This window comes from Dipodomys spectabilis, unplaced genomic scaffold, assembly GCF_019054845.1.
Source record: "Dipodomys spectabilis isolate Male_0828 unplaced genomic scaffold, ASM1905484v1 ptg000002l, whole genome shotgun sequence".
NCBI lineage: Eukaryota > Metazoa > Chordata > Mammalia > Rodentia > Heteromyidae > Dipodomys > Dipodomys spectabilis.
In genome coordinates this window covers 33621560-33635290 of record NW_024870679.1, presented here as the reverse complement: position 1 = coordinate 33635290, position 13731 = coordinate 33621560, and the positions used below count along the sequence as shown (strand labels likewise).

The 13731-nt window shown below is 40.5% G+C and overlaps 1 protein-coding gene across 2 annotated transcripts in view; it reads left to right on the top strand.

The window, feature by feature from the left end:
* Cth (cystathionine gamma-lyase) overlaps positions 1 to 13251 on the top strand; it is a 33596-nt gene extending 20345 nt beyond the window's left edge. The window contains exons 9-12 of one of the 2 annotated variants that reach the window (XM_042685215.1): positions 1303 to 1427; positions 4509 to 4558; positions 12295 to 12433; positions 12735 to 13251. In XM_042685215.1, coding sequence (XP_042541149.1) covers positions 1303 to 1427; positions 4509 to 4558; positions 12295 to 12433; positions 12735 to 12743 — 323 coding nt within the window. In that variant the 3' untranslated portion in view covers positions 12744 to 13251. Of the gene's footprint in view, positions 1 to 1302; positions 1428 to 4505; positions 4559 to 12294; positions 12434 to 12734 lie in introns of both variants that reach the window. The other variant, XM_042685205.1, reaches the window with a different exon arrangement.
* The last annotated feature ends 480 nt before the right edge of the window (positions 13252 to 13731 follow it).

Sequence of the window (13731 nt, the reverse complement as noted above, 5' to 3'; positions counted from 1 at the left end):
CTCATTCAATACATGCATACTAATTACCAACAGTTTTAATAGGAATCAGAACCCAATATTAACAAGGGAAATAAACTTTCCTCGTGGAACTAGTCTGTTGGATAAGACAAAATAAACAAGAAATTATAGAACGATATACATGAACAAAAGGGGAGTCCAGGGTAATATGACAGCATGTGCGGAGGTCCTTCAAGAGAACAAGCCCCATGGTTTCCATTTGCAATATCTAGTATAGGTCTGGAACAAGCAGAAACGGTCAGATAAGATGATGTTAAGCAAAATGAACCCCAAGATAGAGACACAAGTGGTTTGTTGATTCCTTGCTATTGTTTCTAACACATTTATTTATAAGATACCATGTGATTTTTTTTGTTGCTTTGTATATCCCTCCCCCACAGTATAACCCCTGTTTTCACTGTATTTGATGTTGGTATAATTTGGGGAGGGGAAGGGAAAAAACAAATTGTTTAAATAGGGATACAGATTGACCCATTGCAACAATGAGATGTGCAATATGCTATGTCGAAAAACAAACTTTACAATTTAGGTGGGAGGGGTGGTAGGGGGAGTAGGGAGGGTAGCCTAGGAGATGGGAGAGTTGGGATGGTAGGGAAAAAACAAAGGAGGAGGCAACGATGCTGGATAAGAAATGTACTCATTACCTTGCTCATGTAACTGTAACCCCTTTGTACAGTATTTTCACAATAAAAGACTTAAAAAAAGAGAGAGAAGGGAGCTCAGTTCTCCTGGTGGAAAGGACATTGATGTATGGAGATGACAGGAATGATAAATTGGTATAACTTAGAAAGGTAGCCAGGTGCTGGTAGCTCCACCTGTCATCTTAGATGGGAAGATTCAGGTTCAAAGCCAGCCCATGCACAAAAGTGTAAAAGATTCTCCTAAATTAGCAAAAAGCTGGAAGTGGAGGTGAAGCTCAAGTGTTGGAATGAAAAAGCCAAGTAAGAGCATAAGTCAAACCCTAGTACTAACACACACACACACACACACACACACACACACACACACACTCACACATGATAAAATAAATAAAACTGGAAAGTAGGGGCTTGGAAGGTGGCTCAGTGGTAGAGTGCTTGCCTTGCATGCATGAGGCCCTGGGTTTGATTCCTGAGCCCGACATAAGCAGAAAAAGCTGGAAGTGGAGCTGTGGCTCAAGCAGTAGAGTGCTAGCCTTGAGCTGACGAGCTGAGGGACAGTGCCCAGGCACAGAGTTCAGGCTCCACGACCAACAATTGCATGTTTGATGTTAAAACAGTCTTTCCTTGCCCTTTGTGATTACAGGGCTGCCCTCTCATCCACAGCATGAGCTGGCAAAACGTCAGTGCACAGGCTGCCCCGGGATGATCACCTTTTACATTAAGGGCACTCTTCAGCATGCCAAGACTTTCTTCAAGAACCTGAAGGTAAGCTTTCAAAACAGGTTTTAAACTGTAGGGGTCAGACTTCCATACCTCTCACTGTAGGTTTCATACTTTCAGGTCAGACCTATAAACTTCATCATGAAAGCATTGGGTGAAAAATGATGCAAACTAGAATGGCTGCGCAGCAGACATCTGAGTTTGTTCCTTTGCTTAGCTTTCCATTTCCTGCAATTGATTTGAGAAGGACACATCCTTGTAAGGCATAGGTTTGCAAACCTTCTTAAAAGAGAGTACTTTTTCAAAGGAAGGTGTGAGACCTCAGAATCCTATGCAGTGTAGTTCACAAGTCCTTCTTACAAATGGCTTTCTAAACTCTGCACCTCCCAGCCTGCCTCAGGTGATAGAGAGGAAAGGTGTTAGGGAAGAGGATGCCTAACAGTGAAGGAAGAAAGGCCTTTGTCTTAATTTTCAAAAGGCAGTAAGTTCTCAGTAGTCTTGCATGACAGGCCTGTAGAACACCACTGATTGTGCTTATTTGACCTCTTGGAGCAGATGAGAGTTAAATATGACAGCCATTAGACTATATCAAAGTCAGATTAATCAAAGCTCTCCTATCTCAGGACTGCCCACCTCTAAAATTAGAAAGAAAGGTTTAATTTAATACAGCTATATGAGGATTTTTTTTAATGTTTTATAACATTAAACCAAGCATGGTTGCACACACTTATAGTCGTAATTACTGGGAGACTGAAGCAGGAGGACCACTTGACTCCATGAGTTTGAGACAAGCTTGGGCAATGTAGCAAGATCCTAGCTCAAAAGAAAAAAAAAAGCTTGGCGCTGATGGCTCATGCTTGTAACCCTGGCTACTCAGGAGGCTGAGATCTGAGGATCATGGTTCAAAGCCAGCATGGGCAGGAAGGACTATGAGACTTCCATCTCCAGTTATCACAGAAGAAGCTGGAAGTGGCGCTGTAGCTCAAGTGGTAGAGCTTTGAGCAAAACGAGCTCAGGGACAGAGTGCAGAGCTCTAAAAACAAATCAGAATTCTTTGGTAATATACCATCTTGGTCAAGTTCATCAGTTTATGTTACTATTACAAAATACTCAAAGATGGATAGATAAGTTTGCTTTTCATTACTATCCCAAAATACCTGAGATGGGCTACTCTGTAAAGAATTTTATTTAGCTCTCAGTTTTGGAGGTTAAGAGCATATACATTGGGTGTCCCTATCAATTTGGTGTCTGGAGAGGGCCTAGTAGCAGATAGCATCACAAATGGGAATGAAAGAAGGTTTCAGGGGTCTGATGTGCTCTTGGATCAGTTCACTCTTATGAGAACTCAAGAGCTATCTAGGTTAGTCATGTCTCCAATGACCTAACCTCCCCCTAGACCCTCTCTTAATGGCCCAACCTTCAGTTGGTTGCTGGTGGCTCAGGCCCATCATCCTAGCTACTCAAGAGGTTGAGGTGTGAGACTTTATTTCCATTTAACCAGCAAAACAATGGAAGAGGCTGGGCACCAATGGCTCATGCCTGTTATCCTAACTACTCAGGAGGCTGAAATCTGAAGATCACAGTTCAAAGCCAGCCCTGGCAGGAAAGTCTGTAAGACTACAATTAACCACCAGAAAACTTGAAGTGGCGCTGTGGCTCATGTGGTACTTGAGCTCACCTTGAGCGCCCAGGCCCAGTTCAAGCCCCACAACCAAATAAAAAAGAAGGGGAGACATGAGTTTAATGGTAAAGCAACAGTCTTGAGTGTAAAAACCAAATGAGAGAGAGCAAGGCCCTGAATTCAAACTTCAGTACATATATACACACATATATTCACACACACACACACACACACACACACACACACACACACACACACACACACTATCATCCTGAAGATCAGGCCACCAACCATAGCTTATAAAAAGGCTAGTTAGGTCACAATGGTTGTGGTTAAATGGTTTAAACCAAATGATATTGAAGCTGGTGAGAGTCCTGTCTGTATCACATCATGGCAGAAAATGACATGCAGAGGGACACATGTGAACAAGGAATCAAGACACCAGAAGTGCCCTAACTCAATGTTTACAATACTTACTTGCTTTCTTGGAAATTAATCCAAGACACCTGACTTACTCCTAGTACAGTACCACAGGTCCACTTATCATGATAGTGCTCTTTCTCTAGACCTCACTTCTAAAGGCTTCCCTAACACAATCCCTCAGGAGGCCAAGGCTCTGTGAGGCATGTGCCTCTTTGGGGCCAGACTATACGGAATACTAAATACAAAACTGACTATTTTGCTAAAACCATTTAGTGTTTTTTGTTTTTGTTTTTGTTTTGTTGGTTGTGGAGCTTGAACTTGGCCATGGCACTGTCCCTCAGCTCTTCAGCTCAAAGTGAGTGCTCTACCACTTGAGCCACATTGCCATTTCCAGTTTCCTGAGTGGTTTATTGGAGATAAGACTCTCCCAGGCTTTCCTGCCCAGGCTGGCTTTGAACCGTGATCCTCAGCTCTCAGCCTCCTGAATAGCAAGGATTACAGGCATGAGCCACCAACGCCTTGCAAAACCATTTACTTTTAATCAGGCGCTGCAGACTGGCACCAGTGACTCACGCTTATAATCCTAGCTACTAAGGAAGGTGAAATCTGAGGATTGTGGTTCAAAGGTAGGCCAGGCAGAAAAGTCCATTAGACTCTTATCTCCAATAAAACTACTCAGAAAAACCTGGAAGTGCTGCTGTGGCTCAAGTAGTACAGTGCTAGCCTTGAGCACAAAGAGGCTCAGGGTTAGCACCCAGATCTTGAGTTTAAACCTCAGGACCAGCAAGAGAGATAGAAGAAAAAAAAAATCAGGTGTTGGTAGCTCATACTCATGGAGCTGAGATCTAAGGATAACGGTTTTAAGCCAGCCTGAACACAAAAGTCTATGAGACTCTTATTTCCAATTAATCAGCAAAGAGTCAGAAATGAAGTTGTGGCTCAAGCTGTAGAGCACTCTCTTTCAACAGAAAAGCTCAGAAAGAGTGCTTACGCTTTGAGTTCAAGCTCCAGGGCTGGCACACCCACACACAAAACAATTTCAGAATTTGCTGGAAGTTCTAAATTTATTTTTTCTTTGCTAGTTGTTTGCTCTGGCTGAGAGCTTGGGAGGATATGAAAGTCTCATTGAGCTTCCGTAAGTATCTGTATATTTTTCTTTATTATTATTTTTGTTGTTGTCGAGACTGGGACTCCAATTTGCTTTCTGATGCTTCCTTTCACTCATTTGCTGGCACTCTACCATCTGAGCCACATCACTAACACCTTTAATAATTTTCTTTTAAATTAACTAACTCTCCCTTTTCTGTCTTTCTTCTTTTCCTCTCTACTCCTCCATTTTGTTGCCCAGGTTGGTCCCAAATTCCTGTGTTCAAGTGATTCTACCTCTTCAGATTCCTAAGTGCTAAGATGTAAGCCAGGACCATCACACCCACCTGTCAGTCTTAGGTTAGTTTTACTGGTTGTCTGAAAAGAAAATGTGACAAAATTGCGCTATAACTGAAGTTATTTCACAATAAAAACAGCATGACACTAGGTGATGGATCAGAATGTACTGTAACTCAGGATGGAGATCCTGTTTGTGGCTAGTGGTGGTTACTTATTAGACAGCTGTACCCTATACCTTCACAAATGTTGTATCCTTCTCTTTTCTGCCTGAAAGAAATGCCAGCTGTAATTATATTCTAGGATCTCTACCTTCTGCCTCAGTGCTACTTGGACTTGGAAGGAAGGCTGGAAAAGCTCTTTTCATGGCTTTTTGGGAAATAAGAAAATGTGTCTTTGGTGGTGAATCTCTTCTATGCCCCAGTGGAGAGAGAAAAACCATTACTAGATACTGCCAATCTCTGTAGGATAAATATATCATGGCTCCATGTAGTCTGAAAATTACATTGAAACTCTACTTTTGTGTTCTAGACTATTCTCTATCTGACCCAATCAGTTCATCTATTTTATTAAAGCACCAGAAGATATTAGAGCCAGAAACAACATAAAGTCAAGCAGTTTATTTGATAGAAAAGGAAACAATGATCCAGAAGGTTTAGCTGATCCACTCAAATGTCACAGAGAATATGTTGGCCCTTTTACTCTTGAGGCTTTGAGTATACCAAAAATAGTGATTGGAGGTAAAAGGACTCTAGATATAGAGTTGAGATGCATTTGTGCCATTTACTCAATCATTGCACTTCACTTTTTAAAATCCATACAATGGGATTAACAATTAAAGTATTGATGATTATTTATTACCTGTCCCACCAAGCATTCCTGAACTCTATGTGGCTATGACCAGATATTGTACTTATTATACTAAGATAAGTCAATAATATTACTTAATAATTTTCAACTGCTCTAAATGCACATGATTTTTTGTTTTAATTTTCATACGCATTGATGAAACAGCTCTGTCTTAGAAGCATTGTATTGAGTAATGTCAGGGATGTTAGAGGATATTTCCTGCCTTCTCACCGTAGTTTGTAGTTATAGAATAGTCAAATAATCTTACAAAGTTAAACTACATGGTGTCCAAATAATGATTTGAAATGGTTCAGACAATAGAGTGTTCGTGGCTTTCAAGATGCCTGCTAAGAATTGTGGATGCACAAGAGGGCACACTGAGCATATGAAATTGTTTTGTTTTTCACAGTAATGAAAGGTGTATGGCTTTAAAGATCCTTCCTTAAAAATGATGTGTCCTGATTTATTTAGGCTTTAGTGTAAAGTTTCTTGGCCCTCAGATTATCCAGTGTAGGCTATAACCCTAATGCCAGGGGACGAGCGAATTTAGGTCAGGACCTAGCTATTCTGTCAGCCTTCATTCTTCACCTCCCATCTCTGCTGTAAGTCATCCAAGAACTGCAGTCAGGAAGGGAGGAAGTGGAGCCAATGTACTGGGTTAAGTTTAACACCACAGGTTATCTCTGTGGCCCCTTAACAGTTACTATCTTCTCTAGATCGTAATTTCCTATCTCTTTGGATTATTTTGAGAACACAGGGCAAAAACCCTAAGCTAATGTTTTGGTTTATATTGTCATCATAAACGTTTACTACTGTGAATTATTATTTATTAGGCATCTAGTACATTCTAGTGCTTGCTTTTTATTTTTTAATAAGCTTTTTTATTGTAAACACATTGTACAGAGGAGTTACAGTTACATGAGCAAGGTAATGAGTACATTTCCTAACAAGCATTGCTGCCTCCTCCTTTGTTTTTCCCCTCCATTCCTTCCCTCCCACCTCCACAATTACACCCCCCCCATTGTAAAGTTCATTTTTCAACATAGTGTCTTGTACATCTCATTATTACAATGGGTCAATCTATATCCCCATTTAAACATTTTGTTTTTTTTTCCCTTCCCCTCCCCAAATTATACCTACACCAAAACAGTGAAGACAGGGGTTATTCCGTGAGGGAGGGACATATAAAGCAACAAAGAAATATCTTATGGGAGGCTGGGAAGGGATGGGAAGGGGAAACAAAGGAGGAGGCTACAATGCTTGATAAGAAATGTACTCATTATATTGCCCATGTAATTGTAACCCCTCTGTACAGTATTTTCACAATAAAAAATAAATAAAAAAAGAAATATCTTATAAATATATTAGAAACAATAGCAAGAAGAAAAAAACATTTGAGTCCTTATCTTGAGGTTCATCAATTTAAACCATTTCTGCTTGTCTCAGACATATACTGGTAATTGCAAATAAGGGAAACCATGGGACCTATATTTCTTTGGGCCTGGCTTACTTCACTTAATATAATTTTTTCCAAGTCTTTCCATTTCCTAACAAATGGGGCAATGTCATTCTTTCTGATGGAGGCATAGAATTCCATTGTGTATATAGACCACATTTTCTTTTTTTTTTTTTTTTAATTTAATTTAATTTTATTTGTGAACATACTGTACAGAGGAGTTACAGTTACATGGGCAGGATAATGCGTACATTTCTTACCAAGCATTGCAGCCTCCTCCTTTGTTTACCCTTCACCTCCCTTCCCAGCCTCCTCCCTCCCCCCAATCCCAATCCTTCTCCTTCCCCCCCCCCCCCCGCCCCCCCCCCTTGCACCAACGTTGTAAAGCTCGTTTTGGACATGACAACTTGTACTTCTCATTGTTGCAACAGGTCCACCTGTATCCTTAAACAACTGGTTTTTCCCCATCTCCTCCACAAGTTATACTGACATCAAATATAGTGAAAGCAGGGGTTATACTGTGGGGGAGGGACATACAAAGCAACAAAGAGATAATCTTATAAATGTGTTAGAAACACATGCATGAAAGAAAAAAACATTAAAATACACATCTAAGGGTTCATTTTCCTGACATCACATTATCTGACCTTTTCCGCTTGACTCATACATATACTAGATATTACAAATAAGGGAAACCATGGGACCTACGTTTCTTTGGGCCTGGCTTACTTCACTTAATATTTTTTCCAAGTTTTTCCATTTCCTAACAAATGGGGCAATGTCATTCTTTCTGATGGAGGCATAGAATTCCATTGTGTATATATACCACATTTTCTTGATCCATTCATCTACTGAGGGGCATCTGGGTTTAGACCACATTTTCTTGATCCATTCATTTACTGAGGGGCATCCGGGTTGGTTCCATATCTTAGCTATGGTAAATAATGCTGCAATAAACATAGTTGTGCTGGTAGTTTTAGTATGGCCTTGTTTGTGATCATTTGGGTAAATGCCCAAAAGTGGGATTGCTGGGTCATAGGGGAGCTCTATGTGGAGTCTTTTGAGGAACCTTCATACTATTTTCCAGAGTGGTTGAACAAGTTTACACTCCCACCAACAATGCAGTAGGGTTCCTCTCTGTCCACATCCCCTCCAGCATCTGTTGTTATTAGAGTTCTTGATTATAGCCATTCTAACTGGAGTGAGGTGGTATCTCAATGTTGTTTTGATTTGCATTTCTTTTATGGCTAGGGAGGTTGAGCATATCTTCATGTGTCTATTGGCCATCCTTCTTTCCTCTTCAGAGTTTTTCTGTAAGTCTTTAGTTCACTTATTTATTGGGCAGTTGTTTCTTTGAGGATTTTGTTGTTGGGGGATTTAATTGTTTGAGTTCCAGATATATTTTAGATATGAGACCATTGTCCATTGTATGGCTAGTGAAGATCTTCTCCCAATCCATGGTCTTTCTATTGATCTTGCTAGCTATGTCCTTTGCCATGCAGAAGCTCTGCAATTTCATGCAATCCCATTTGTCAAACCTTTCTTTGATTTGTTGTGTTTCTGGGTTTCTATTAAGAAAATTTCATCTTGTGCCAAGGAGACCTATCCTGTCCTGTAATGTTTTCAGGATGTCTGCTTTGACTCTGAGGTCTTTGATTCATTTGGAGTTGATTCTGGTGCAGGGTGATATATAAGGATCTAGCTTTAGTTTTCTGCAAATGATTAACCAATTTTGCCAGCACCATTTACTGAAGAGGCTATCTTTCTTCCATTCTATTTTTTTGGCTCCCTTATGGAGGATTAGATAGTTATAGGTCTGTGTTCATTTCTGGGTTTCAATTCTATTCTATTGGTCCTGAGGTCCGTTCTTGTGCCAGTACCAAACTGTTTTGATTACCATGGCTTTGTAGTAGAGTTTGAAATTTGGTATTGATATTCCTCCAGCACTATTCTTTCTGTTAAGGATCGTTTTTGCCATTCGGGGTCTTTTATTGTTCCATATGAATTTTTGGATTGCCTCTTCTATTTCCTTGAAGAATGAGGCTGGAATATTGATAGCTATCACATTGAATTTGTAGATAGCCTTGGGAAATATTGCCATTTTCATGATGTTGAACCTTCCAATCCAGGAGCATGGGAGTTTTTGCCACTTCCTAATTTCTGTTTTGATTTCCTTTTTCAGGTTTTTAAAGTTTTCATCATAGAAGTCCTTCATTTCTTTGGTTAAGTTAATTCCCAGGTATTTTATTTTTTGTGGGGCTATTACAAATGGAGTTGCTTTCCTGATTTCAGCCACACTTTTCTCATTGTTGGCATACAGAAAAGCCATTGATTTTTGAGGGTTAGTTTTATACCCTACTACTTTGCCAAAGTTTTGAATCAGCTTGCATAATTTGGGAGTGGAGTCCGTGGGATTCTTTAAATACAAGATCATGTCATCTGCAACGAGGGAGACTTTTACTGCATCTTTCCCTATTTGGATCCCTTTTGTGTTTGCATCTTGTCTTATAAAGCAGAACATTTTAAAGGAACATTTTATGTGTAAAAACTTCATTAGAGGGGCTGGGAAGTTGGCTCAGTGGTAGAGCGCTTGCCTTGCATGCATGAGGCCCTGGGTTCGATTCTTCAGCAACACATAAGCAGGAAAAAAAGCCCTAAGTGGCGCTGTGGCTCAAGTGGTAGAGCGCTAGCCTTGAGCTGAAGAGCTGAGGGACAGCGCCCAGGCCCAGAGTTCAGGCCCCACAACCGGACCAAAAAAAAAAAAACTTCATTAGACTGGTAAGCAAGATTCCTACCAATTTACTCAGACCAAAACTAAAGGGTTTTTCCATGAGTCTGAAGTGAGCTACAAGAACGCAGCTTAAATAGATTTCATAGGTGTTGTACAGTGAGAGGATGAGTGTTGATGTTGGAAATACGTGCACTGGGGCTACACAGGACTGGAAATATGCCCTCCTGTATGCTGCCTCAATTTGCCAAGATGTGTCATCTCAACTCTGGTAATCCTTTTTGTCCACACTTGTTTGACATTCTATGTAGGTTGTTATTTTGCCTTAAAAGTACCCAGGCTTTAGCTTTTATTTCATTATCCAAGGGAGAGAAAATACTTTTTTGTTTTTACTACAATGCCTGATACATATCAGTGGTGTACTTAAAAACATTAATGTACTGTATTGTTATCACTCAGGTGATGCACAGAGGGATTACATGAGTCAGGTAACGAGTACATATCCTTTCCTCAGCATCTTCTGTTCTAGTGGTGTACTTTTAAACACATGGATAATGATAAGTTTCTAATTCAAGGCCTCTACATTGTGGCTTATAAGATGGATTCTTGATACTTTATGGTTGCTAATTGTGGTCCTGCATTTTCTTGATCTGTCCCAGAAGGGGTAGTTCTAGAGTAATCCATGACTCATACTAAATTAGTTCCAAAAAATCTTGGTCCAACAGGCATTGGCCCAACATGCATTTTATATATGCCCAGCATACTGGTAATTTGGTTTCTGACCAAAGCTTCATTTAGGCAGGTAGTGAAATGTACATTTTTAAAGATAGCTTGTCTCTCCTGTAATAGTAACAGGTATCTTCAGTGTCTGTGTTTTTTTGTTTGTTTTGTTTTGTTTTTGGTCAGTCTGGGCCTGGCACTGTCCCTGAGCTCTTCGGCTCAAGGTGAGCACTCTGCCTCTTGAGCCACAGCACCACTTCCTATTTTCTGGTGGTTAATTGGAGATAAGAGTCTCATAGACTTTCCTGCCCAGGCTGGCTTTGAACTGTGATCCTCAGATCTCAGCCTCCTGAGTAGTTAGGATTACAGGCGTGAGCCACCAGCACCTGGCTTGGTGTCTGTTTTTTAAGTATTACTAACAAATAGTATAAGTAGGTTTTAAAAATTGTCATTTTCACTTCAAATTCTGATTAGAAGAGATAAATTTGATCTTCCTTTTCTTTTTCTTTCTTTTTTTTTTTTTTTTTGGTCAGTCATGCGGCCTGAACTCTGGGCCTGGGTGCTGCCCTTCAGCTCTTCAGCTCAAGGCTAAGCACTCTACCACTTGAGCCACAGCGCCGCTTCTGGCTTCTTCTGCTTATGTGGTGCTGAGGAATTGAACCCAGGGCCTCATGCATGCGAGGCAAGGACTCTACCACTGAGCCACCTTCCCAGCCCCCCTTCCCTTCCTCTTTCCCCTCTTCTTCCTTCTTTTCTTTCTTTCTTTTTTTGGGTCTGGTTGTGGGGCCTGAACTCTGGGCCTGGGCACTGTCCCTCAGCTCTTCAGCTCAAGGCTAGCACTCTATCACTTGAGCCACACGCCACTTCCGGCTTTTTTCTTTTTGCTTATGTGGTGCTGAGGAATTGAACCCAGGGCCTCATGCATGCAAGGCAAGCGCTCTACCACTGAGCCACCTTCTCAGCCCCTTTTCCTTCTTTTTCTTTCCTTCCTTCCTTCCTTCCTTCCTCCCTTCCTTCCTTCCTTCCTTCCTTCCTTCCTTCCTCTTTCTTTCTTTCTCTCTTTCTCTCTTTCTCCCTTCCTTCCTTCCTTTCTTTCTTCCTTTCTTCCTTTCTTTCTTTCTTTCTTTCTTTCTTTCTTTCTTTCTTTCTTTCTTTCTTTCTTTCTTTCTTTCTTTCTTTCTTTCTTTCTTTCTTTCTTTCTTTCTTTCTTTCTTTCTTTCTTTCTTTCTTTCTTTCTTTCTTTCCTACATAGCCCTGGCTGGCCTTGAACTCAATCCTCTGCCTTAGCTTCCCAAGTGTTGGGATTCCAGGTATGTGCTACCATGGTTGGCTGATTTTTTTTTTTTTTTTTTTTTTGCCAGTCCTGGGGCTTGGACTCAGGACCTGGGCACTGTCACTGAGCCCCTATTGCTCAAGGCTAGTGCTCTACCACTTGAGCCACAGTGCCACTTCTAGTTTTCTGGTGGTTTATTGGAGAAAAGTGTCTCATGGACTTACCTTCCCGGGCTGACTTTGAACCATGATCCTCAGATCTCAGCCTCCTGAGTAGCTAGGATTACAGGCAGGAGCCACCAGTGCCTGGCCCAAATATCTTTTCCCTGAGAAAAAATTATAAGGGCATAAAAAAAATGATGTTTGGAGCAGAAAAAAAGTGAAGTTAATAGAAAAAAAAATGGGACAGACATATACTTCCAATAACACAATATGGAGATAAAAATTTATTCATATCTTCCAGGGCAATCATGACCCATGCATCAGTGCCTAAGAGTGACAGAGAGAACCTTGGAATTACTGACACATTGATTCGACTCTCTGTGGGCTTAGAAGATGAAAAAGACCTGCTGGATGATCTCGATCAAGCCTTGAAAGCAGCAGTAAGTTGTTTTTTGGTGGTGGTGGTGGTGGTGGTGGTGGTATGTGTGTGTGTGTGTGTGTGTGTGTGTGCTTGTGTGCCCATGTGCCTGTCTGTGCTTACCCTTGGGGAAGGGAGTAGTCATATGTTTATACAGTGGTCTCACTGTGAACTCTAAAGGTTTTTGCCTTCCTACAGTAGACATGGTGGATACATGTGCAGGAAACTCAAATGTAGATTTAAAGGGTGGAAGTATTCTGATGGGGAAGGTAAAGTCTTTGCCTCAGATTTAATATTGTATTTTTCTTGTGCACTCTCTATAGCATGCTTAAGTGAAGATTACAACTAGCAATCCATACTGCTGTTAGAAGCTGCTTCTCAAGAAGATGGGGAATCTTCTGAATAATTGAAGGGACCACTAATGAGCCTTTGCAGAATTTTCAAATGGGAATTGGAAGGCACTGTATGCCTTTTCACAACTATAATCATGTAGAGATTTTCCCCAATGTAAAGTTTCTACTATCTTTTTGCTAATTTCTTACACCTGTGAGATTTGTGGTGCTTTCTGGGATCATGTTGTTTTCATTGCCTAAGATTTAAGTTTAGAGTATACCGTTAATTAATCTTTGGTGTGTTGTGTGAAGCTACATTATTAAACGAATGTTCTTAAACTGAATGTGGTTTGTACACATTGTTGAAAAACATGATTCCAAGTGGTGGTTTACACTCAATTACCATAAGCCAAAAAATCATTTTTGAAAAGTCTACTTGAAATTTTACTGACTTAATGTTGTACTTATTCCATGTTACTATTTTAAATAAATATAATTATCAAATGTATCCTGTTGTGATGTTTCTTGATCAAAGATGATTCTTTTTGTGAACTCAGAGCCTCATGAAAGTGTTCTCCCATTTGAGACATACTTTAAGCTTCTATTGTGATATTCCTATATCATATAACAGTATCCTGTATTCTTGGGTCCTTTTTGCGGGGGAGGGGGAAGTCAGTAACTTGGCTTGAACTCAGAGCCTGAGCACTGTCTCTTGGCTTTGTTTGCTCATGGCTCTATTTCTTGAGCTGCACATGGCTTTTTTGTTGGTTAATTAATGGTAAGAGTCTCACAGACTTTACTGCCTGGGCTGGCTTTGAACTGAGATCCTCAGATCTTCAGATCTCAAGTAAGTCAGATTCTAGCATGAGCCACTGGTGCCAGGCTCTTGACTCCTTTTTAATACCAATGACTACTCTTAGAGGTCTCAGCCAAATATTAATTTTTATAAATGTAAATGACTATTAGCATCAAAGCTTAATATTTTCAG